The 27,082-nt window shown below is 44.1% G+C and overlaps 1 protein-coding gene across 3 annotated transcripts in view; it reads right to left on the bottom strand.

Annotated features, from left to right (window-relative positions):
• Positions 1–27,082, bottom strand: part of CHID1 (chitinase domain containing 1) — a 924,523-nt gene that overhangs the window by 865,738 nt on the left and 31,703 nt on the right. For all 3 annotated transcript variants that reach the window (XM_077459791.1, XM_077459781.1, XM_077459798.1), the window contains exons 5-6: positions 25,188–25,232; positions 22,854–22,960 (exon numbers count right to left, since the gene is read on the bottom strand). In XM_077459791.1, coding sequence (XP_077315917.1) covers positions 22,854–22,960; positions 25,188–25,232 — 152 coding nt within the window. The remainder of the gene's footprint in view (positions 1–22,853; positions 22,961–25,187; positions 25,233–27,082) is intronic.

The raw sequence follows: 27,082 nt of genomic DNA, 5'->3' as shown, positions 1-27,082 counted from the left end.
CCGCCCCCTTATGATGTTACAGTCCCGGAGGAGGAAGAGAAGGAGAAGAAGAAGAAGACCGGGCCAACGCTAGTAAAAGAGCTATAAGAAGATAGCGAAGGCTCGGCAGAAGAACCCAAGAGCGGGACAAGACCCCCAGACGGCAGCGGCGATGACGAAGAAAGCTGGCCTCCTCCACTAGTAAAAGAGCTAGCAGAAGATAGCGGAGGAGTCCGGCGAGAAGAGCCCCCAAGACGGAAGAAGAACACTGAAGTCTATCTAATAAATTATTTTAAAAACTTGTGTTTTTTTATTTACACTTTTTTCACCAAGTGAACGGGTAGGGGTACAATGTACCCCATACTCATGCACATAGGGTGGGGGGGCCGGTATCTGGGGGTCCCCTTATTAAAAGGGGGATCCCGGATTCCGATAAGCCCCCCGCCCACAGACCCTGACAACCAACGGCCAGGGTTGTCGGGAAGAGGCCCTTGTCCTCATCAACATGGGGACAAGGTGCTTTGGGGTGGGGGTCCCCCCTTCCCCAAAGCCCCCCCCCCCATGTTGAGGGCACACGGCCTGGTATGGCTAAGGAGATGGGGGCCGCTCGCTCGTCCCCACCCCCTTTCCTGACCGGCTGGGCTGTGTGCTCGGATAGGAGTATGTTATGGACTTTGGGGGGACCCCATGCCGTTTTTTTGGCATAGGGGTTCCCCTTTAAATCCATACCATGTGAGGGGACAAACCTGGTCTCCATGTCTGTCATGATTGGAGTAATATTGAGGGATTTGAAAAAGGGACAAGTCCGCATTGATAAAGATCCACAGGTATTTACTTTTCCTTACCTACTTTTAGTCCGGGTGCCCTCCCAAACTCCACCACTTCCATCAGGGACATAAAGCATTGTTCTGAGACATCTAGGTAAATCAGGGCATCATCCACGTATAGGGAGATCTTTTCAGACAGCTCGCCATAGCAGATGCCACCCACTGTCGCCGTCTGGCTCCATGGCCAGTGCAAACAAGAGTGGCAAGAGCAGGCAGCCCTGCCTGGTGCCCCTATTCAAATGAAACGCATCAGATATATCCTTATTTGTACATATCCTAGCCTTTGGGTTGGTATACAGTAGGTGGATCCACTTAATAAATTGAAGACTGAAACCCATACGATGCATAGTTTCCCAAAGAAAGGCCGAATTAACCGTGTCAAAGGCTTTGAACACATCCAAAGATAATACTAGACCAATTTTTGCTCAGTGTCAGCCCTGTGAATGTGCAGGTACAGATGGCGAATGTTGTCATATGTACTCTTTCCAGTCATGAATCCAGTCTGGTCCCTATGGATAAGGTGTAGAATAACCTTTTGTAGTCTCAGTAGTAAAATTTTTGCCAAAATCTTAACGTGACTGTTTACGAGAGAGATTGGACAGTAGGCCCCACATTTCAATTTGTTCTCATCAGGTTTGGGAATTACAACAATCAGGGCTTCGCACATGGAGGAGGAGAGTTTGCCCTCCTCCAGTGCCTGTCCAAACAGAGTGCAATTTCTGTGCCATTTCGTCTGCATAGTTTTTATACCATTCAACGGGCAGACCGTCCAATCCTAGGGTTTTGTTCGGAGGGAGTGAGTAAATAGAGTTTGTGATTTCTTCAATTGTCAGGGGTTCTTCTAGAATAGTGGTGTGCTAGTCCTCTAGTATGGGGAACTGGAGGGATTCAAAAAACCCAACGTTTCCCGCTCGGCCGGAGGGGACAGGAATGAATAAAGGTTTTCATAGAAGGACCTGACTGTTTGATTAATGGTCAGGGAGGTCAGATGTTATAGAGCCGTCAGGTAACTGAATTTGTGGTATAGTCCTGTCAACGTATTCCGTACGGGAGAGGTATGCCAGTGTTTTGCAGTTTTTGCCACTATATTCATGCAGTATGGCCAACAGATATAGCTGCTGTTGCCCCATCACATCCACCCTATGGAGATCCAAGGCCCGGTGTGCCCCCACCAAGACTCCATGGGAGTCGCAGAGTATTAGGCCCTGTCGGTCTCCAGGGACAGAAGGGCAGCGCAAGAGGTTTTCCTATGCTTGGAGATATTGGAAATGTAAGAGCCCCGCACGATCGCCTTGAAGGCGCCCCATGTGGGGCCAAGGGAAGCGGAGCTGGCATTTTTCCCCCCAATAGTGGGACATATCTTTCCGGACCGATTCCTGGAATTCGGGGGTGGAGATCCAGAGGGGACTGAGTCTCCACTTCCAAAAGGAGGGCCAGTGGCCCAGTAGTAGTTCCACCCTAAGGGCTGAGTGGTCTGATATCGTCTAAGAAAGGTATGTGACTGTCTGGACATAAGGGACCAGGTCGGGGGTCCCTAGAGCATAGTCCAGCCTGGAAAGAGTACAGTATGTCCGGGATTGGCAGGAGTATTCTCTTGCCGCTGGATGGCTACGTCGCCAAAGGTCAACGTATCCAAAAGAAGCACACCACTGACCAAACAGTTTAGATTTATACTGGAGGGGCTTCAATCTGTCCAAGCTTGGGTTCAAAACTGAATTAAAGTCTCCCAGCACAAGGGTAGGAAGCGTTGGCAAAGTGTAAAATTGTGTACTCAAGTCCATGAAGACTGCAGCCGTGACAGGAGGGGGGACATACACCACTACCAGCAGCAATGGCGTGGCATGGATTGTGCATTGTAGAAAAATATAGCGTCCCTTGGGATCCAGAGCCACATGGGCGCAGGAAAAAGGGAGACTTTTTTATAAAAATGGAGACCCCCCTGGCATAGTTAGAATATGTGGAGTGGTATCTGTGCATAACCCAATGTTTTTTTTAACGCAAGTATTCTGTATCCCATAAGGTGCGTTTCCTGTAAGCACAGTATATGTGGCCTATGTGCCTTAAGGAAATCGAATAGGGAAGCCCTTTTAAATTTAGAGTTTAACCCCCTGGCATTCCAGGAGATGCATGTGACTATAGACATGATGGAGTTTTAAAAAGGGGACCAAAAAGAATCCGATGGGAGCAATTGCTAACATGGTTAAAAAAAAAAATAATAATTCACGGCTGCAATCCTAGACCGGGGGGCAGCGGGCGAGGGAGAGAACATACACACATACACACCACAGACATCCAATCATACATCAATACCTCGAGCTACAAAAGTCCAAATGGAACTGGGATTTTCTCCCTTTTAACCCCTGCCATACCCCAAAAACGAGGGGCTGGCTTAAACCCCAAACTTCTAGTAGGAACATGGCCAATACAGGCAAGTCAGAAAACAACTTTGATCAGTCAGTGATCAGGGGTGAACAAACTTATCAGCTTAATCATCTCATGAAGATCTGTATCCTCTTGTACAGCAATGGAGTACCTGCCACAAGGTACGGTCCCCCTGGTTGGGGCAGAAAAATAAAACAAGAGAGCTTTGTAGCTGGTGCAGGGAGACCCTGATCAGGTATCAGGTGCTCGGTCAGATGTACGGCCAGGCTGGTGCAGAGATTTATACCAGGATAGGGCGTTTGCAGGGCTTTGGAAAAAGTGCACCTGGCCCTGATGTACCACTCTCAGTCTGGCAGGAAATTGCAAGGAGTACTGTATGGTTTTCTGCCTCAGCTTCTGTTTGATGTGATGGTATTTGGCTCTCGCCGCACGGACTGCTGGAGAGTAATCCGGGAAGAGGGGGTAGAACAATGTTTAGCCCTTAGCACCATCAAGGGTCAGGTGCGTTCTTTGTATCTTTTTTAACCACTTGCCAACCGGGCCAATTCTGCCATTCTTCTCCTGTTTCTTTGCAAGAAAATGTGGCCGTTGAAATTTATGTCACACATTTGCCCAGCAGTTTTTCAAATGCGCTTTTTTCGGAAACCCCCCCCCCGAAAACACTATAGTTAACCCAATTTGTTTGTATAATGTGAAAGATGATGTTACGTCGAGTAAACAGATACCCTGCTTTAAAATTGTGCATGCTTGTGAAAGTGCGACAAACTATGATACGATGATGGTGCTAAGGGCTAAACATTGTTCTACCCGCAACTGCAGGAAAGAAAGAACACATTTTACCAAAAATGTATGCGAGGAAACCCTCAGGCTAGTTTCACACTATTGTGAATTCGATGCGGGTTTCACCGCATTCAATTCACAAAGCAGGAGATTGTGACCGGCTTACACATCTCCACAGCAGCTCTGGTGTGAATTGCACAGGAGTCCTTTGCGTCTTCTAGTCTATTTCAGGCCAGATTTTTGGAGTGCATGACTAATAGTTGTCCTGTGGACAAATTCTCCCACCTGAGTGGTGGATCTCTGCAGCTTCTCCAGAGTTACCATGGGTCTCTTGGCTGCTTCTCTGATTAATGCTCTCCTTGCCCGGCCCATCAGTGTTTTTTAATCAAAAAAAGTTTTATTGTGTCATAGTAACAAGCATACATTGTAAACATAGACATTTGGGTATTACAGGAAATCAGTTAACATCAGTATTATATTAATTTGTTGGTCTATAGCCTAGAACTCAATCTTGATATTTCTTACAATGCATTTAAATCGTGCATTTGTCATTCCTGCTTTTAGTTCCATACGTTTTTCTCACAGGTTAAGAAGCAATGTACTTGACACATTGGTATTCCTTAACAAAACCTAGAAACTATAAATATGCGTTTTCGTCCGAATGCATTTTCGTCCGAATTTCAGGTATTTTCGAAAAGCACAGAGTCCGAAAAACAAAAAATCCAACATAAATAAATGCTTTATTTTAGTTTTGACACAGTTCGATACAGATAGGAGATTCGACGTGACTAACAATAACAATCTGTGTTTATTGAACTTATATCATAACAGTCCATTCATTCACACAGAGGCAACACGACTTCCAGCACGACTTTGGGGGGCAACTTGGACACGACTTGAGTGTGAATCACAGCACGACTTACAACGCGACTTTAATGTAGAAAAAAAAAAAAAAAAAACAGGCTGGCTCAGATGTATCGAGCCTGTCTTCAACAGGGCTCCCTGCCGGCTTCTATGAGAGAAGCTCATATTGTTCTCATTCCGAAACCTAATAAGGATCCTAAGGCCGCGTACACACGGGCGGACTGTTCGCCCAACTTTGTTCGTCAAACAGTTTGACAAACAGTCCGCTCAAAATTAGCATGAGCGGACTTGACCACACACGACGTACGAACAGTCCGCTGAAAACTTGCGCGATGACGTGAACGGCACGTACGACGGGACGAGAAAAACGACGTCCTATACACTGCAATGCAACCTTCGGCGTGTAAATCCTTTCTGAGCATGCGCGGAACTTAGTTTGACGAACAAGCCTACACACGAGCGGACTGTCCGCTCAAACCAAGTTTCAGCGGACAGTTTTACGGAAATTCCGAAAAACTTTGTTCGTCAGACTGTCCGCTGAAACTGTCCGCTGAACCCACACAAGAGCGGACTGTCCGCTGAAACACTGTTCAGCGGACAAAGTTGGGCGAACAGTCCGCCCGTGTGTACGCGGCCTAAGCAATGTGCCTCTTACAGGCCGATAGCACTCCTGAACTGTGATTTAAAAATATTGACTAAGATTTTGGCCACTAGACTCAATACAGTAATCAAATCTCTGATTGACTCCGATCAAACAGGCTTTATGCCAGGTAGGTCCACTGACATCAATATCCGCAGATTGTTTTCTAACATTCATGCCCCCCATGATAATCAAGGTACTAGGACTATTGCCACCCTTGATATGGAGAAAGCATTTGATACAGTGGAATGGGTGTATCTGTGGGAGGTCCTTAGAAGAATGAGTTTTCCATTGCAGTTTATTGCCTGGATACGTACACTTTACACCGGTCCTACGGCATGCATTAAACTGAATGGTTCCCTGTCACCCTCGTTCCCCCTGCAGCGGGGCACCAGGCAGGGGTGCCCTCTCTCCCCGGCCTTGTTCGCCCTAGCCATGGAACCTATTGCTGAGGCTCTTCGGAGTTTGGTCGAGGTCCGTGGTCTTCGGGTGGGCTGGCTGGAGGAGAGAGTGGCCCTCTATCCGGATGATCTTCTGCTTTTTTTAAATGATCCCGGTGACTCTCTGCGGGGCGCACTTGGAATCATGGATGCCTTCTCTGCCTTCACTGGGTTGAGGGTGAATTGGCATAAATCTCAGCTCTTTCCGGTGGACGAGGGGGCCAGGACCTCACCATCCTCCACCACGCTTCAATGGGTGGATAGGTTTACCTATTTGGGTATTGTCATTTCAAGAGAGACCAAGGACTTTGTCCGGCTCAATCTTGAACCTGTTCTGATAGAAATCAAGCCCAAATTAAAGGCTTGGGGCAATCTCCCCCTCTCTCTTATTGGCCGCATAAACCTTCTTAAAATGAAGGTCCTTCCCAAACTTACATACATATTTAGGAACTCCCCACAATGGCTGACTAAAGCCTTCTTTAACTGTCTGAAACAACTTTTTCTCTCCTTCATCTGGGGACCCAAGTCCCCCAGATTCAAATACACCACACTCACCAGGCCTGTGGGCAGTGGAGGGTTAGCTCTTCCCGACTGTCACAAATATTTCCTAGCTACCCAGCTTGTTACCGTCCACTGGTGGCTGCAGCCGGACCTGACCAATGCTGCGACGGTCTTGGAGGCAGCTATAGTGGGGTCTCTGGAGGCCTTAAGGGGGTTGGTTTTCAGGGGCCCAAAAACGCCTCACTGCCTCACCCCTTCTATGTGCACCACTTTAAGGGCGTGGAGGGCGGGGGAGGCACTGAGGGCGTCCCTGCCGAACTAATGGTCTCCTCACACCCCCCTGTGGCTGAATCCTGGCCTTCCGCAGTTTAATACCATCCCGGACCCTCAGGCCTGGGCCAAGTGTAAGATACTGACGCTCGAACATGTCGTTATCAACGGGGAACTTGCTCCCTTTCATATCCTGCGTGACAAATTTAATGTGCCTACATGGGCCCACTTCTGTTATCTTCAAGTCGCGCATGCTTATCGCTGTCAATTTTTGGGACAACCGGTCGTACTGGAGTACTCTGAGCTTGAGTCCATCCTTCGGGTAAAAGACCTGGAGAAACCCATGTCTCAGATTTACAGGTCCCTACTGGTTGCTGCCGTCCCCGAGCTGTCCTCCCTCCGCAGGAAATGGGTGGTGGACATACCGGAGTTGGATGACGATGACTGGAGGGAGATTTGGGATTTTCCGTTCTCCCCTTTGGTTTCAGCCAGGGACAAATTGGTCCAATACAAAATTGTACACAGAGTCCACTACACGCCCCACAGACTGCACAAGATGTCGCCGACGCACTCCCCGGAGTGCTGGCGCTGCTCCTATCAGCCGGGAGACTTCATTCACATTTTCTGGGCTTGCCCAGCGATTGTATGCTTTTGGAAAGAGGTTCTCCTGGTGATAGTTAAGACCACTGAGGTTAATATTCCTTGCGATTCTAAATATTGCCTGCTGGGGCTGGTGGAACAAATGTCGATCCTCAGGGCTAGGAAAACACTCATATCCCTGTTGCTCTACTATGCACGCAAGGCCATCACCATGACCTGGAAACAAATCGTCTCCCCCCTCTATTAAATTCTGGAAAAACCTGGTGAACGCTAGCTTACCCCTCTATAGGGCCACCTACTTGAACAGGGGTTGCCCAAAGAAATTTGAGAAGGTGTGGAACTGCTGGCTGGATGATAACACAACGGCAACAGATGTAGTAAATAACCCATAGTTCGGTATGGTTATAGGGTGACCCACCTGCTCTTATGACACTTTATCCGGTCATTTTAATACTTAGCATGAATTATCCTACAATATCCTCTCCCCACAGTGGGGTGTAGATAGGCAAGTTTATGTTTGTGTTCATTTGCCCTGTTGCGGTCGGTTGCCGCATCAGAGGCAGGATATAGGTTTTGTAATGTGCTTTGTTGTGGCCTGTTGCCGCATTTGGAAGCTTACCCCTGTGTGGGAAATGTTTGGCCCCTGCGTGGGCGATTTTGTATGACACTGAAAATTCTATAAAAAAAGATTTAATAAAAAAAAAAAACAGCATGGGTTCGCCTTCAAGAGTATACCAGGCCCTTCAGGTATGGTGTGGATTTTAAGGGGAACCCAGTGCCAAAAAATAAATTGTGTGGGGGTCCCCCTCAAAATACATACTAGACCCCTATCCGAGCACGCAAACCTGGCAGGCCGCAGGAAAAGGGGGTGGGGGACGAGAGAGTGCCCCCCCCCCCCCCCCCGAACCGTACCAGGCCACATGCTGTCAACATTGTGAGGGTGCTTTGAGGTAGCCCCTCAAAGCACCTTGTCCCCATGTTGATGAGGACAAGGGCCTCATCCCCACAACCCTGGCCAGTGGTTGTGGGGGTCTGCGGGCGGGTGGCTTATCGTAATCTGGAAGCCCCCTTTAACAAGGGGACTCCCAGATCCCGGCATCCCCCATGTGAAATGGTAAGGGGGTACAAAAGTACTCCTACCATTTCACCAAAAAAGTAACAAAGTGTAAAAAATGACAGGAGACGGTCTTTGACAAATCCTTTATTAAAGTCTTCTTTCATCTTCGTTCTTCTGGTCTTCTTCCTTCTTCATCCTTCGGTTTCTTCCTCCATCTTCTTCTTCCTCCAATCCTCTTCTTCTTGGTCCAGTGTTCTCGTCTGGCATCTTCCTCCACGGCGTCTCTTCTTGGTTCACGGGCCGCTCTGCGTAATGGGAGGCTCCAGCTGTGTGACGCTTCTCTTATTCTGATAGTTGTTTTATAACGGATGGCAGGGCCACCCGGTGACTCCACCCCCTCTGACGCATGGAACCATGCGTCAGAGGGGGTGGAGTCATTGGGTGGTCCCGCTCTCCTTTATAAAAGAACTGTCAGAAGAAGAGAAGCGCCACACAGCGGGAGCCTCCCATTGCACGGAGTGGCCCGTGAACCAAGAAGAGACGCCATGGAGGAAGATGCCAGACGAGAACACCGGACCAAGAAGAAGAGGATCGGAGGAAAAAGAGGATCGGAGGAAGAAGAAGAAGATGGAGGAAGAAACCGAAGGATGAAGAAAGGAAGAAGGAAGAATACCAGAAGAAAGAAGACTTTAAATAAAGGAATTGTCAAAGACTGTCTCCTGTCATTTTTAACCCTTCTTTTGTCACTTTTTTGGTGAAATGGAAGGGGTATTTTTGTACCCCCTTACCATTTCACACGGGGGGGGGCTGGATCTGGGAGTCCCCTTGTTAAAGGGGGCTTCCAAATTCCGATAAGCCCCCCGCCTGCAGACCCCCACAACCTGTGGTTGTGGGGATGAGGCCCTTGTCCTCATCAACATGGGAACAAGGTGCTTTGAGGGGCTACCTCAAAGCACCCTTCCAATGTTGAGGACATGTGGCCTGGTGCGGTTCAGGAGGGGGGGGGGCGTCTCTCCTCCCCCTCTCTTTTCCTGCGGCCTGCCAGGTTGCGTGCTCAGATAAGGGTCAGGTATGGATTTTGAGGGGGCCCTCCACGCCATTTTTTTCCCCTTAAATTTCATGCCAGACCTGAAGGGCCTGGTATGGATTTTGAGGGGGACCCCCACACCATTTTTTTTTTTGGCACAGGGTTCCCCTTAATATCCATACCAGACCTGAAGGGCCTGGTATGGAATTTCGGGGGACCCACACGCATTTATTTTTTCTTAATGCTAACATGAACTGTGTGCAATGCAAATAGCCTTAAAAAACCCATAGAAGACGTACAACATTAGAATCCTACTATAGCTTGTAGTCAAAATATTCGACCGGGTATGTATGATTGCAGCATCATAAGTGAGTTTCGCTGCTCCGTCGAATCTTCTTTAAACATTCCGACAGACATCATAAGCCTTCAATGACAGATTCGATCGGAATTCATTTGGATTTTCGGACGAATGCAATTTTTTTACGAAAAACTAAATAAATAAAAACAAATTTCGGAAGTAACGAAATAAATTTCTTTTTTGGACGAAAACAAAATTCCGAAATGAAATATTTCAGTCTGCACATGTCTATAAATGAACCATCAATCTTCCAACCGAAGGTGAACCTAACTAATGTCTTCTCTCACCACCGGGAACCGGTTGAGTCACTGCGGGCTAGCCCGCTAGTTGAATCCCACAGAGGATGGTATCGGAAATGGTCTCTGTGTTCCTAAGCCATCCCACTACTATATAGTATCTTGATATGGTACAAACAGTTGGCCAATGCTTGTAAATGTTCAGTGGTTTACATCTGAATAATCTATCCAGCACTAACTGAGAGTGTGCTAGACCCGGGGTGTCTAGCCATGGCTGCCAAATTTTATAGAACTTTTTGACCGCATTTCTATGTATCAGTTTTTCTTTGATCAACATATTAACCTGTTCGATACACAATTTTGTGGTTGGATTATGGGCTGTCAGCCATAGACGAGCTATCTGCATGCGTGCAATATATAGCAGACTCGATACAGCTATATTTGTTGGAGGGACAAAAAGTTTGTCTACCGCACCCAAAAAACATGTGATCAAGTGGAGCTGAACAGTAGACTCATATATGGCTGATATAGTATTAGTCACCTCTTTCCAGTATGTGTATAAGGTCACCGTTAGGCCCCTCACATCTGGGGCACACAGAGGAGATTCCCTCCTGCCCCATCTGTGAAGCAGCACTGAGGCACGGTAGGTTCTATGTAGAATGAAGAGTTGGGAAAGCCTTCCTGATGGAGAAATTGAAATGACCGGTAGGGCCTGTAGGCACAGTTCCCAATCCTCACCCTCATTTCTCCCATGTCTTGCCCCCATCTACGTCTGCACAGAAGTTTTGCTGCAATCTGGCTAAGAGTGCGTTATATATTTGTGAGATCATGCCTTTTTTGTTCTGTGTAGTAAGGATGTAGGTTAATATTGGGTGCTCTACTTGTTCCAGTCTAGTGAATCGTGTCTGTGCTTGCACCGCATGGCCTGTCGGTTTAGGTGGACATGTCTTGGTAGGTTTGCAGTTGTGCCATACCGTTTACATTTTTGGATGATGGATTGAACAGTGCTCCATGTGATGTTGAAAGCTTGGGAAGGAGATATATATATATATATATATATATATATATATTTTTTTTTTATAACATAACCCTGCTTTAAACTTCTCTGCATTTTTATCCCTGACCTTTCTGGTGTGTTCCTTGGCCTTCATGATACTGTTTGTTCACTAAGGTTCTCTAACAAACCTCTGAGGGCTTTAAAGAACAGCTGTATTCATACTGAGATTAAATTACACAAAAATGTACTTACTTATGTAATTACACCACCTAGATATGTCCAAAGTAAGGTAGTATTTATGTGTAGGAGGGTTCCACATGTGGCAGCACAGTGGCCTAGAGGTTAGCATTTCTGCCTACCAGCACTGAGTTTCTGGGTTCACATCCCAAACATGCCACTTCATGTAGAGAAGTTCTGTTCTTCCTATGTTGTTAAACATAACTCCTGACTCACAGACTTCCCTAAATTATGTCTAAATGTACCACCATTGCAAATTGTGTCATAGGTTTTCAATGAGCAAGGACTATAATCGGCCTCAACATTTCCCCACCACCAATTGCAGCCTCTTATGTCGCATACACACGACCGGACTTTCCGACGGACTTTCGGTGGAGGTCCGACGGACTTTCTGAAGGAAACGGACTTGGCCACACACGACTGGATTAAAGGGGGTTGTAAAAGGTAAATGTTTTTTCACCTTAATGCCCCCCGTTTTACTTACCTCACCCCTTGAAAGTCCCGTGCTCACCCCCGACTTCCTCTTCACCACTCAGCCTGGCCGCTGATTGGCTGGAGTGGATGAATTTAAGGCAGCGCAGCCATTGGCTCGCGCTGCTGTCAATCACATCCAATGACGCGGCGCGCCGGGGGGCGGGCCGTGTGATACAGCGAGCGGCTATAGCCGCCGGCTGTATCACGGGAGCGCGCCCACAGGTGCTTCTCACCATGCGAGGGAGCTCGCATAAATGTGAGAAGTACCTGCAGGAAGAAGCAGAGACAGCTGCCGAGGGACCTCAGAAGAGCAGGTTCGGGGCCACTCTGTGTAAAATGAGCTTCACAGTGGAGGTAAGTATAACATGTTTGTTATTTTAATAAAAAATAAAAAATACCTTTACAATCCCTTTAAGTCTGTTCGAAAAACCGTTCATTTTGAATGTGATAACGTAAAACGGGACTAAACAAGGAAGTTCAATAGCGCGTAGCAAATAGCTGCGGCATATTTGGTCCGTCGGACTAGCACACAGACGAACGGTTTTCCCAATTTTTAGTTCATTGGACTTGAGTCCGTTGGATAGATTTGAAACACGTTTTATTTCTAGGTCCGCCGGACTTTTGAGAGAAAAAAAAAAGTCAGCTGGAGCCAGAATTGGACGATCTAAGTGTCTGACAGGTTCCGGTCCGCCGGACCAAGTCTGCCAGAAAGTCCGATCGTGTGTACGCGGCATTAGAAAGCCAAAACCCACAAAATGACAGCTGTTTATCTCTCAGCATGCCGACAGTAATCAGCCATAACCATCCTTCAAAACAGATAGCATCTGCCAGAAACATGTTGTTCCCTGGCTCTATGGCCTTCCACAGTACATCTGAATCGATTAAATTCTTGCACCCCTGGGACTTATGACAGTTTGACACTATAGCGATGCAGGCTAAAAACATGGTGGCTCAAAGCCTAGCGCTTCAGCATTGCAGCGCTGAGTTTTGGGTTTGATTCCCAATCCTGCTAGCTGGCTACTAGTTTATATGCTGTGGTGTTAAACTTTATTTTTCACCAGTGCTAACATTTTTGATGGGTTTCACATAATGAAACCCCATGAAATCACATTATAGATCAAGCAAGTTTTGGTTCTAGAACTGGGGCCCAGACATGTGGTGTGATGCTGTACATATATTTAAGGCTGGGTTCACACGGTGCGAATTGAAGGGGAAGGGAAAAGTCAGTTGTACAGCGTTTCATGTCAGTTTTTGATCAGTATCAGCTCAAGATTGCATCAGTATTTTATCCTGTACACAACGAAACACATCTGCGAATCAGATGCGTGCCCATAGAAGATAATGGGCCTGAATTCGCACCTGAGCCACACCGCACTGCCTAGAAGACACACACGTTTTTTGTGCAATGCAGAGTGTGAATGCACCACAGATATGTGAACCAGCCTCATTAAAATGAATGTATTTTGAAATATCCTGTGAATTGGATGCGGTGTAAGCATCTAATTCGCACAGGTGTGAACGGGGATTTAGGTTGCATTCAGACCTGAGCGTAGCGTTTTCAAGCGTTTTTTACCGCGATTTGCAGCCGAATTTGTGCAGGGCAAAAAGGTCACCAATGTTAAAAGAAAAACGCCCAAATCAGCCCGATTCGTGCAACAAAAAAGGGTCCGGCACTTGTTTGAGCTTCAGGCGTAGGGCTTCAGGCGACTTGGAGTGGAGATGTGAACCATCTCCATTGAGAATAATGGATTTTTTCCCCTCCAGCGTTTTGTAGCTTCAGGCGTCAAGCTACAAAACGCTCAGGTGTGAATGGGGTCTCAATGTTGTGTGTTTATGATGAATAAGGCATGTTTTTCCATTTGTAAAGAGTGTGTATTCCTAACAGGTGTGACCACTTAAGTCCACCTCAAGAGACAGAATCAATTACACTGGTGGGTGTATCCTTTACTGGGTGGGTGGAGATGAGCAAGCTTGTTAAGTTATTTAACCAGTTCCTGACTGGCATGTGCAGATATACAGTGGCACAATGGCTCTCCTGGGCAAAATCCCGTATGGGTACATCCTTACCTTTTACATCCGCCAAAGAACGCGCATGCGCTGCGTGGCAGGGGACTCAATGTGCATGGCCAGTGGGTGCGATGGCGAGCACGAGTGCCAGCATGGTGATTTGTGTGTGTAAACACACAAATCCCTGTTCTGTCAGGGGTGCGGAGACATATCGTTGTTCCGACTAAGTCGGAACAACGATACGTCTCCTCCCCCAGTCAGTCCTAGCCATTTACAGTTAGATCACACTGAGGGAACACAGATTTAACCCCTTGATCACGCCCTAGTGTTAACCCCTTCCCTACCAGTGACATTTACACAGTAATCAGTGCATATTTATAGCACTGACCGCTGTATAAATGTCAATGGTCCCAAAAATGTGTCAAAAGTGTCTGATCTGTCCGTCGCAATACCGCTAAAAATTGCAGATCACCGCCATTACTAGTAAAAAAAAAAAAAAATGCCATAAAACTTTCCCATAGTTTGTAGACACTACACGCTTATTGCAATTTTTTTTTTACCAAAAATATGTAGAAGAATAAACATTGCCCTAAAGTGATGAATAAATTATTTTTATTTTTTTATTTGGTGGATATTATAGTAAAAAGTAAAAAATATTTTTTTCAAAATTGGTCGCTCTTTTTTTGTTTATAGCGTAAAAAACTAAAAATCGCTAAGGCGATCTCACATACTACCAAAAGAAAGCTCTATTTGTGTGAAAAAAGGACGCAACTTTTGTTTGGGTACAGCATTGCATGACCGCGTAATTGTCAGTTAAAGCAAAACAGTGCCAAATTATAAAAAAAAATTCTGGTCAGGGCTGAAGTGGTTAAAGGCCTGCATTTGTAGCGTTCTGTTTGGCCTAAAAACAGGGCCTGAATTTTTTTTTGCAGTATATATTGGGTTACAAATAGATGTGGGTTTTTGGGGGGGGGGGGGGGGTTGCATAATTCCTAACCCTGCACATCCCACTGTTTGATGATTGCTTCTAAATCTCACGTTAGCCCTTGTACACACGGTCGGCCATTCCGACAACCAAATCCGTCGGATTTTGTCCAAAACTGTTGCATACACACGGTCGGACAAAGTTGTCGGAAAATCCGATCGTTCAGAACGTGATGACGTTATTTAATTATGACGGGACTACGTTCAGGCTAGTAGCCAATAGCTTTGGTGTAGGAATTTGATCTGATCATGCGTGGCACTTTGTCCGATCGGAATTCTCTACACATGATCGGACAAGGTCCGATTGGATCATGTTGTCGGAAAATTTTATACCCAAGCTGGAAAACTTGGTCCGTCGGATATTCCGACGGAAACAGTCCCATGGAGCCCACACACGGTCGGATTATCCGACAACATGGTCCGATCGGACATTTTCCGTCGGAATGTCCAACCGTGTGTACAAGGGCTTAGATTTATAACTGCTATGTAATGTTTCAGATAAAAAGGTATGTTCCCGCTAATTCATTCCTGCTGAGTGTGTGTCAGTGTAGATTGCACTCTGCCTTTTGTCTTTTTTTTGCTTATAATTCTGCCATGTAACTTTATTGTGGTTTGGGGCAAGGACTTCTGATCACAAAAAAGGTCAGTCATGCTTGTTCTTAGCTTGATTTGTATCCCTGCTTTTCTAACGCGATTTGTTTTATGTGTAAAAAAAAATTATGTCCCACCCTTGTAGATTTTAAGCTCTTTTGAGCTGGGCCCTTCTAACTATTGTCAAATGCTGGTGCATTATTTCTATGCCTTTTTTTTTGTTTGGCCCAAGTACATGAATGTAACAAATGTTTATACTAATGTTGAAATAAGAAGATTGTTTTTTTGCTTTGTTCGACTTTTGCAGACTCAAAATACATATTTTATAAGTGCAAACAATTCATAACCCTCCTAATCTGTATTTAATCTAATCAAATTTTTTGGGTGAATGGGAAGGGGTACGATATACCCCATACGCATTAACATGGGGGGGGGGGTAGGATCTGGAGGCCCCCTTGTTAAAGGCCCCCTTGCCCGGTGGTTGTGGGGATGAGGACCTTGTCCCCATCAACATGGGGACAAGGTGCTTTGGGGGGGGGGGGGGGGACACACCACAAAGCACCCTCCCCATGTTGAGGGCATGTGGCCTGGTATGGTTTAAGGGGGGAAATTGCTCACCCATTAGCTGTCCTCCAGGCTGCTTGCTCAGATAAAAGGTCTGGTATGGATTTTGGGGGGGACCCTACATCAAATTTTCCTGGTATGGACTGGGGGGGGGGGGGGTATTCCTACGCCGTTTTTTCCCTTGATTTTTCATCTATGTTGCTGGGAGCCGACAATACATTACAGCCGCAAGCAAGTTTACATGACATTTTTTTCCTTTACAAATTAAATTTTTCTGCAGCAATGTTCCACACATCGGCCAGATGCGCTACTTTACAGGCAGACTAAGGGGAGCCCCAGGAAGGATATTTAAAAGGATTTTTCATTTTTATTGTTTCACTTTAAACATTATTAAAATCACTGCTCCTGAAAAAAAAATATTTTTTTTATTGATACATATTCCCTAGGGCAGTACCCAGACCCCCATACCCCTTTAACGGTCAAATATAAGCCTTCAAAATGGACACCTGACTTTTCAGGTTCGGTTCCCATAGACTTCAATGGGGTTCGCAATTGGCACTTGCAGATCCGTGGAATCGCCAATTCTGAATTTATAAAGGCATGTTCGCCGCTAATAGCGCACTCAGGGAATAGCGCATTCGCCCACTCTAACTTTTAATTGCCTTAATCGGGTGCTATTTTAATGCACCGTGTGATCGAATATTCACGCTATAGCAAATGACCCCCATAGTGTAGTATGTAATACAATCCCAAATTTATTAAAAGAAATGCACTTACATTAAAATCAAGTAAATGTGCCTTTAGACTTATTGTAACCAGCACTCTGCAGCATTGGTGTCACCCAGCTTCTCCCACGTGTTATGTCACTGCCCTCATGACTTCCTCAGAGAATGGGAGCGGTTTTCCTGAGGAAGTCACAAGGGCATTACATATTCATATAACACAAAGTGTTGTAAGGGAGCGCCATATAATTAGCTATAACCATTACATCCATGTGCAGGAACACATATGTATGTGAGCAGCACCATTTATTTGCACTAAGACACTATTGATAGTGGTAGTGCGGAGGTATTCACAATCATTGTTTTTTCACAATTCCAAAATAATAATGGATGGGAAGTTTGGATTCCTCCAAAGGGGAGGGCAACAACCCCGAGGAGACAGATAGCGCAGGACTCTGCCGTAACCCAGAAATCTGGGGTCCACCCTAGCCCAGAAAGCTAGCATCCTTTGTGCCAATCTTCCACTGTAAACGAAGAAAAAAACATTTTGTTTCAAGCATGCAACTAGACAACCTTGTCCAGAGAAAGTAGCTAAAGTCTGTGACAGAAGCACAGTAGGGTGATAGTGATATCGGCCTAAGGCCCCATACACACTATTCAGCTTTTCATCTTCAGAATTACCAAAACCATAATATATGAGGTCAAACCTTAAGCGTTTCAATTTTCGTGCAATCAGGTAGGCCCTTGCACTACATGGTTTTGTTAAATCTTAAGACAAAAATCTGCAGAAAATCTAATAGTGCGTAAGGTGCTTTAGAAGTAGAAGGATCAAGAAAGTGCAACTTCCAACAAATCCAACTTCTTGTCAGTAGAGTCCTTAAATGTTGGAGCATCTTTGATAAGAATGGTCAGAGAAAAAGTTGAAAGTTTGAGATTGCGATGCGCTGAAATTGTATTGTGTGTAATGGCTAGATGCCATGAATACATACAAAAGAACTGTACACCCCCTTCCTTTCCCAGAACAAATCGCACATTTATTGCTAGTCAGTGGCACTTTAAACCTCCCTTCTCCCAAAATAATCCTACAATTGTTGGTGTTTAAAAGAATTTTAAAACCTCACATCATTGGTGGTCAGCGGCATTAACTGCTTCAGCCCCGGAAGATTTTACCCCCTTCCTGACAAGAGCACTGCGATGTTTTTGACTGACAATTGCGCGGTTGTGCGAAGTTGCACCCAAACAAAATTGACATCCTTTTTTTCTCACAAATAGAGCTTTCTTTTGGTGGTATTTGATAACTTCTGCGTTTTTTATTTTTTTGCATTTATAAACAAAAAAAGCGACAATTTTGAAAAAAAATTCAATATTTTTTACTTTTTGCTATAATAAATATTCCCCCAAAAATATCTAAAAGTTTAGGCTCATACGTATTCTTCTACATATTTTTGTTAAAAAAAAAATAAAAAAAAAAAATAAATAAAAAATCGCAATAAATGTATATTGATTGGTTTGCGCAAAAGTTATAGCGTCTACAAAATAGGGGATCGTTTTATGAAATTTTTATTATTTATTTTTTTACTAGTAATGGCGGCGATCTGCGATTTTTATCGGGACTGCGACATTATGGCGGACACATCGGACACTTGACACATTTTTGGGACCATTGGCATTTATACAGCTATCGGTGCTATAAAAATGCACTGATTACTTTAAAAATGTCACTGGCAGTGAAGGGGTTAACCACTAGGGGGTGACAAAGGGGTTAATTGTGTTCCCTCTGTGTGCTCTAACTGAAGGGGGGGGATGTCTTGGGGAGATGACAGATCGCTGTTCATACTGTGTATGAACAGACGATCAGTCTCTTCTCCCCTCAGAGAACCGGAAACTGAGTTTACACAGATTCCGGTTCTCGGTGCGTCAGCAGCGATTGTGGGAGCCCGGCAGCGATCGCGACTGCCGGGCACTCGCATCGGCTCCGGTGGTGAGCAGTGCGCACGACTTTAGTGGCTAAAAGTTGAAGCGACGTTCACTATCGTCGTTTCACCCAGCCATGCCATTCTGCTGCAGTAACTGTGGCGGCTGGTTGGAAAGTGGTTAAATCCCCTCTGCAAAAAAAACATTTGTATTCAGTGGAATTTTTACCCTCCCCATCCAAAAACAATTCCATTATTGGTGGTCAGTGGCATTTTAAAAACCCCAACCCCTTCCCCATCATTGGCTGTCACTGGAACTTCAAATCCCCCCAGAACAATCCCACAGCATTGGTGGTCTCTGGCCCTTTAAACCTTCCTCACCTTTCCCTAACCTTCGATAGTTGTGTTCCTCCACTGTAGCCAAAAAATATAATAGATTAATTCATTAAATTCATGCAATTAAATCCCTGTCGTGAGAGGAAAGGAATGGCTCACCAACATGAACAGCACTACACTGTTTACATTTGTGATCACACACAGCTGCTCCTATCGATCCTGTGCTTTCAGCTGATGTTTGCTACCGTCCTGTAAACACAGCATATATACTGTAGCTACTTCTACCCTTCCAGTAAGGGTGCTGTTCTGACAGTTAGAACAGGAAAACAGAAAGTGCTAAATAGGCATCCTTTAGTTTTTATGTGCCTACTGCTCAAGGTAAAGACACAATGTGCTAGTATGCAGAGCATCAACCTTAAAACTAACCCCACCCCCCCACCCGTGCCCAGATCTGGAGGCCGTTTCCATCTTCACCCGTCTTGCTTCCGGGTTCGCAGACTCCTGCTCTGTTACGTCATGGCCTGGGGCTCTGAAGAAACGGCATGGGTGGCCGTTCCATCAGAGTGCATGCACCAGTGATGTCACTGGCTGCATGTACAGTAAATATCTCCTAAACAGTGCACGTTTAGGAGATATTTACATTACCTATTAGGTAAGCCTTATTATAGGCTTACCTATAGGTAAAAAGTCATGCGTGTGTGTGTGTGTGTGTGTGTGTGTGTGTGTGTGTGTGTGTGTGTGTGTGTGTGTGTGTGTGTGTGTGTGTGTGTGTGTGTGTGTGTGTGTGTGTGTGTGTGTGTGTCACATACATATCTCAGCAAGAGGGTGAATGTAATAGTTGCAAGGGAACATGGTCCAGGGGGGTCGGTTATTAGGTGTGCATTAGGGAAAAATTCAGCAACCTTTCCTATTTTAACCCTGCTACCATAGAAAAATAATGAGTGTGCCAGTGGACAAGGAATGTTAGGTGGGGGAGATATATGTGCAGTAGAGAGCTCATTACAAATTGCAGCAATCTTATTTTTTAAGAAACTGGCAATCTCCTGGGCAGTAAGTGCATTAGTGGGTGGAGGCAGGGGAGAACAAAGAGTTAAAAGGTAGAAAAAAAAAAAGAGTTGATAGAGATCGTGTAAAAGGGTGATAATAAGACAATTTCAAAAACCTAGAATATCCAGATCAGTGTTTTTCCAATCTTTTTTCAGTCTCGCCATCATGTTGCAGTTTTTTAATGGGCTACTCTATGTGTGTGAAACACACAAAAAAGGTGCTGGTATGATTTTTAAAATTGCAGGAGCAAGTGTACGTGCATTTGCTAGATGGGCAGGGGTGTCACCAAGAAATAATGGCACCCTCGTGTGGTACAGGATAAAAAAAAAAAAAGAAGAAGGAGGGTTTCACACCTGCACTGTACCCGATGTGAACAATCCCTAAATTGTACTCCGAGGCAGAGTCCAGTGGTCTGCAGGTTATAAACCCCCCCTTAGCACAAATCCCTCCACAATTCTCCCTTCTAGCACACATTCTCTCCCCCCCCCCCCCATCACCCTCCCGGCACAAACCTCCACAAATCGCCCCTCCTAGCACAACCCCCCACCCTCTCAAAAATCCCCTGCCTAGCACAAATTCTGTCCCTACAGTACTGACAGCAGCAGAGGGGGAGAGAGGAGTCAGGAGGTGTGGCTTGTGCTCTCTATACACCCCCCCCCCCCCCAATTCCCTAGCAACCACAGACATCATCAGTTGGTAGGACGCAGTCGGGCGACTAGCTCAGATTTCTCTTTTGCCTGCAAGAGTACAGAGGAAAGAAGAGAAGTGGAGGTGGGGGCACAGCGCGTTACCTCCTCTATACATAGGAGTTAACAGTGCTATCTCCCTCCTGTAACACAGTAGCAAACAGAGGATCACTCAGATTGGGCTGTAAACGCTTAACGGCACCCCAGTTGACAAACACTGGTCTAAATGGACTATTACCTTCCTTAGGATGAAGGAATATATATCTCTGTATCTCCAGCATTGTTATATGATTGGATCTCTTTGAATTATGAACATTTTAGCATTTTGTTCAAAAGCTAATAATACGTCTGAAGTGGAATATGTAAAGGGCATAGCTGTTACAATGATTCTAAAGTTTGGCTCAAAATAATGTGGTATGTGACGGCTAGTTCTACCAAAGTATCGTAAACCTGATAGATGGAAGGGAAGCACATTTACGTTATGCTGGCCAAAAATTTTAAAAAGTCAAAAAAATATGAATTTTGGTCAACCTGTCATGCTGCCTTGAACATGACAACACTAAATGCATTGATGTTCTCTTCTATTTCTACAGAGCTGTATGATGGTGTGGTGTCCCACATAGGCATCACTATAGAAAATAATGTATTTTGTTATGTATGGCCCATACAGAACTTTTGCGTTCCTGTAATTTGATGGGATTAATATCTATAATGATTTTATTCAGTATACTATTACTTTTTATTTTGCAGGCCTTACAGTCAGGCCAAGTTGTATTCAATAAGGTAATACTGTACACAAAAACATACCATGTTTGTTTATTTTTAGTTGGAACCCCATGCACCAAGGGATTGCACCTGTGTTGCAAAGCAAGATAAAGGATAAAGCACCTCAGAGGCTACTTATTGCAATTTATTATTGTACATGAAAAATACAATTGACTGTGTGAGTGTGTGTCCACAAGTCCCCTAAGGAGAAATTCCCCTACCCTACCAATCCTCCCACCAGCAACCCACCGCTTCACCCAAGCACCCCACCACCACTAGGTCATACCCCCAAACTCTAGCACCACTGAGCAAAAACCATCCCCTATATCCCTCCTAATTCCCAGTCCTCCCCTCCACAGGTGAGGAATCTGATATCCCACTATAGAGCTATGTAAAAAGTGAATGCTATTGAGCCTAATTCGGAATATGATTAATTAAAACAGCCAGTAGAAAATCCTGTGGGTAGACGGTGAACGTTCCCAATGAGCTAAAGTCTCATATAAACTCTAGGCCTAGATGTAATGATGGGTCGCATATACTATCCACATGCTGTGCTTGCTACAGCTGAGCCGGCACCCAACCCTGTTTGAGTGAAGGTGGAGTATGCTGAGAAGACAAACGGACTAGATTTGGATGGTGAACTAGGTGTTGTAATTTAGAATGGTAACCGTCAACAGTCCCTAATAGCACAAAACCTCCTGTCTTTCTGCTAGATCCAACCTTGGATGTTTTCCTCCATGCATGTGGGTTTGGATCTTCAAGTAGGGGCAGAGTGCGCTGAGGGGGTAGCTCTGTGACCAGCAATTTTTGGATGCACTACCCTGATAATTGGGTTTGGCACTTTGCAGAGTCACCACTCCCAGGATTTTCTTTTTGGGTGGGGTTTTCAACAAAGCAAGGTAAAGCCAATCTGTTTAGCAAAAATAGCAGATAGATAGATGGTTAGCACAAACCCTATAAACACTGCCTGGGTTATTTACAGGAGTCAGCTTTCATTTTTGTGCTTTAAAGATTTTTTCCAAAAAAAAAAAAAAAAAACAACATGTTGCTCTAACTGCTTTAAATGCGTTAGCTGGAATTGAAGTACCATTGGTTTGCTTTTTAATTTAAAGTGGCACTCGATGCTGGGTGTTTTTTTACCTTAACTCTTTCTTTGTGTTAAGTTAAAAAAAAAAAATCTTCTTCTGGATTGCTCCTGTCATTCAAATTGCTGGCAGTAGGGTAAAGGAAAGAGCAGTGGCATGGCTTGTGGTGACATGGACAATTTGCACTGGCTGTCCACAAAAACGGTACTCTCTGGATTCAGACGACTACTGATGTAAGACTTAGCAGAGTGAAAGAGAACAGACCCTGAGGGTTAATTTGTAATGCTGGATTAGTGGCCCCTGCAGTTGGAAATGTCCTCAACCTAGGACCTGGACCTTTCGTCACCAGGTAAGAAAATCTAAACACCTGGCAGGTAAGGGTATAGTTTAAGTCCATTTAAAACTACATTGTATGTTATTTGACTTTTGCCCATAGTTTCACATAATTGGAATCCCTTTTTAACTAACAAAAGTAACAGCTAACCTTTGCAGTTTGCACCATGGCTTCTACAAGATCTTCAATCTCATCTTCACTGTTAAACACACTCTCGAAATCCTGGTAAGACCATCCATCAAATAAGACTCGTGGAACTAAAAAACAATTGGTAAAGAAAATAGACCTAAATGTGTGTAAACATAACTAGTCTTTTCATTGTCTCAATACTACTAATTCACAGTTCACACTAATCATACTATGGACAACATCTAGACACAAAGCAACATAACAAGGTGGAAAAAAGCTCCTATAAGCACTTCTATTCCAATTTAAAGGAAAGAAGTTAATGAAAGTTAAAAGAGGAACTTCAATCCCAGATCCCCTTTATAGTTCTCCCTTACTTTGTCCACTGGAGTGCCTCAAAAACAGGCTCACATGTCCAGCAAATCCACCGTTGCCATACTGCAATCTGCCTAGCTTCTGCTGCAGGCTTGGTCTCACACCACCATCTTGCTTTCTAATGTAATCAGGAGCTAGTTATCTCTTCCTGTTTCAGACAGCTTGCCCTCTGATGACACTCCAAAAGTCCACTTATCTTCAGGCACAGGGCCATCCTCCTCCATCTGCCATGTTGAACCTGATGCCCCCTGGGATATGTGGAGTGCATATATCAGGAGGCTCCAGGAGTGCAGGAGATTTCACTCTTGGCTAGGCAGGGTGGACCGTAAAAAAGAAATCACAATGGATGTAGTTCTGTTTGTGTGACGGTATGCTTTAACTGGTTTAGTAAATTTTACAACTCCTGGTTTTAAGACCAAATCAATGCTGCTGTTAATTCTGGCAAAACTTTGCATGGTCTGAGCTTATTTGTATTGTGGACAAATGTCCAAGTAGTCCAGGACTGTCACCATGGAAGTAAAATCCACCTCTAAGTCCTTGTACACACGGTCGGACATTCTGACAACCAAATCCGTTGGATTTTGTCCGAAACTGTTGCATACACACGGTCGGACAAAGTTGTCGTAAAATCCGATTGTACATAACGTGATGACGTTATTTCGTTACGACTGGACTATGTTCAGGCTAGTAGCCAATAGCTTTGGTCTAGGAATTTGATCTGAGCATGTGTGGCACTTTGTCCATCGGAGTAGGCTACACATGATCGGAGTATGTCCGATCAGAGCATGTTGTCGGACAATTTTAGAGACAAGTTGGAAAACTTGGTCTGCCGGATATTCAGACGGAAACAGTCCAATGGAGACCACACACAGTCGGATTATCCGACAATACGGTTCGATCGGACACATTCCGTCGGAATCTCCGACCGTGTGTACAAGGGCTAAGAGCTACTGTATATCCTAGCTGGTGACAAGATAGTATGAGGCCACACGTACGTTGCAGGTCGGTACTGATGGTTTTTGATTGGCATTCACAATCTGACATTTAAAAGCCATCTTGTATGATTTAGATCCTGTCCTACAACTGGATGTACTGTTTGGATGTCACTAGAAAAAAGGTGTTCTAGATAAGACAGACACTCACAGGAGGTGTCAGAACTTTTAAAACAGCATACATGTGGACATGCTAAATAAGGAGTTTACCACATACAGGTAATATAAAGGGTCAGGAATTAATGCTAAAGATAAAGTGTAAGGGGAAGATACAGAACTTGTTCTCATTCTATATATTAAATTACTGGATCAAGATATGAAATGCGTATATAGAAGAAGTAACACATAAAAAGAGAGTCCCATTTAGGCTGTATAAGACTGATACAGCCTGTATTACTATTTCCTCAAATACTCTAAATTAATTTTACTTACATACCAACATTAAAAAAGTGTATCTAACATTTTTTTTTCCTTTATGGATAGAGCCCTATTAGGGTTTTACTGATGTATGTGGCCCTGCTGGGAAGATTCCTCCATTCTGTTAGTTCTGGTGATCATTTTCACTGGGATCAAAAGCGAGAGAAAATATGAAATTTTCAATTGTAAATGAACAGAAATAATGGGAAAAAAAAACTTTCAATGAGGACAATTGTTATGGTGAGAACTGTCTAAAGCAGGATTCCTCTCACTTGCATAGAGGTGTTCTCACTTGTTTGTAAGCACAGGACGTGAAGGAATGTCTCAGACACAACCCAAAACCACTACCTACTCAAAACAAAAAAAAAAAAAAAAGTTCCAGCTTTAGATGTACTTTAAATGTTTGGAAATTAACTTTATTGTTGTATTTTATCATGTACTACCCATCTTTACCAATAACAATTATAGCTTGAAATGCTTGTTGCTTGAAACCAAAGTTGTACAGTTAACTTGAAATCTCACTGGCTCTCACTCACAGTATCTGAGACTGTTTTAAGAACAATATTACACTCACCAATTTTTGTGGTCTTAGAATTCTTCTTTATGTCTCTTATCCACCCTGGAAGTATACACATTCAAATTACTGTATTTATAAATTGCAAAATGTGGAATCATAAGCGATTACTGCCTTTCTGTAAAACAGACATAACGCAGGTAAAATCCATTAAACATGTTCTATAGGGAGGCATAAATTGCAGACCTCTTCACCTTAGAATTGAAGCTGCTTGGTTGTGATATGGATTTACTGAATTCAGTACTATATTGGTAATTTACCTGGAGCAAGTAGTCAGATCAGGACTTCTGACTCTGTGGCGTGCTTGTTCCAAAGCAATGAAGTCAGATATGGCCAGATGGCTAATATAAAGACAACCTCAAGATTTCTCTAACTACAGATTGTCTTTCCAAAATTTTGTTTAGGTAAACAAGTAAAAAAAAATTTGAAAACCCCCTTTTGTCATTGCTGTAGTGGTACCCTAAGAAAAGAGATCTCCCGTAGAAAAAGCTACACCCAAAGTGATAAAACTCCATTTGTTCAATTTTGGTTAGGGTTAAGATAAGTAGTTTAATTCCATAATGAAACTTTTTTTTTTTTTTACTAATCTTTAACCTTTTCCGGACCGCTGCCCGCCGATATACGTCTGTACTTTGAAGGAGGATATCGTTGTTATGGCAGCAGCTAGCTGCCATAACCCCCGGTATCCACTGGTTCGGCCGGCGGTCCCCTTCAAGATGAAAGTGGTCTCTGCAGCGGATTTTATTGGCGGTAGGAGAGGCCCCCCCCTCCTGCTGCGCTCCGGTGCCCTCTGTTTACCGGAACTGTCGGCAGAGGCAATCGGGTCCTTCTGCTTGCTGGGCACAGAGACAAGTGAGGGGAAGATTGCCTCCACCCGTCTCCATGACATTGCAGGGCGGAAGCGACTTCAAAACGTCACTTCCGCCCATAGCTCTTAAAAGGGCAATTTTTTTCCCCCCCATTTGTTTAAACGACAAAATTTTTTCTTCTTTTATTGCATTTTAGTGTAAATATGAGATCTGAGGTCTTCTTGGCCCCAGATCTCATATTTAAGAGGTCCTGGCATGCTTTTTTTCTATTACAAGGGATGTTTACATAAATGTGACACATTAAAAAAATAAAGTGTAAAAATAAAAAAAGGTAAAATAAATAAGAAAAAAATAAAATACATTTTTAAACGTGCCCCATCCTGCTGAGCTCGGTTGCAGAAGCAAATTAATTTGTGAGTAGTGCCCGCATATGAAAACGGTGTTCAAACCATATATATATATATATATATATATATATATATATCGCCGTAATCGGTAGAACGAGAGCAATAATTCTAGACCTCCTCCATTTGACCTGTAGAATTCTTTAAATGTTGCCTATGAAGATTTTTAAGGGTAAAAGTTTGTCGCCATTCCACGAGCAGGCGCAATTTTGAAGCGTGACATGTTGGGTATCAATTTACTTGGCATAACATCTTTCACAATATAAAAAAAAAAAAAAAAAAAATTGGACTAACTTTACTGCTGTCTTATTTTTCTAAAAAAAAAAAGTGCGTTTGAAAGAACAAGTACAGAAAGTACAATACAGAAAGCATTGCAATGACCGCCATTTTATTCTCTAGGGTGTTAGAAAAAAAATGTATAATGTTTGGGGGTTCCAAGTAATTTTCTAACAAAAAAAAAAAAAACAGTTTTTAACTTGTAAACACCACATCTAAAAAAGCTTTGTCCTTAAGTGGTTAATCCACTCAGCCTGGTTCTCCGTCAAGCAGAAAATAGCTTTCTGTGTCTTTAGCTTAAGTGGATTCATAGTCTGTCTAAGGAAAAACCATTACAAAATAAATTCTTCACAGCAATACTGCACATGGAGAGTTCCTTTGCACAGCAAAGCCGGGGAACCTGGCT

The sequence above is a fragment of the Lithobates pipiens genome, unplaced genomic scaffold (assembly GCF_037356315.1).
Source record: "Lithobates pipiens isolate NorthernLeopardFrog02 unplaced genomic scaffold, aLitPip1_a1.2 Scaffold_10, whole genome shotgun sequence".
In the NCBI taxonomy this organism is placed as follows: Eukaryota; Metazoa; Chordata; class Amphibia; order Anura; family Ranidae; genus Lithobates; species Lithobates pipiens.
Note: the sequence above shows the minus strand (reverse complement) of the source record. Positions and strands in the feature narration are given on the sequence as shown.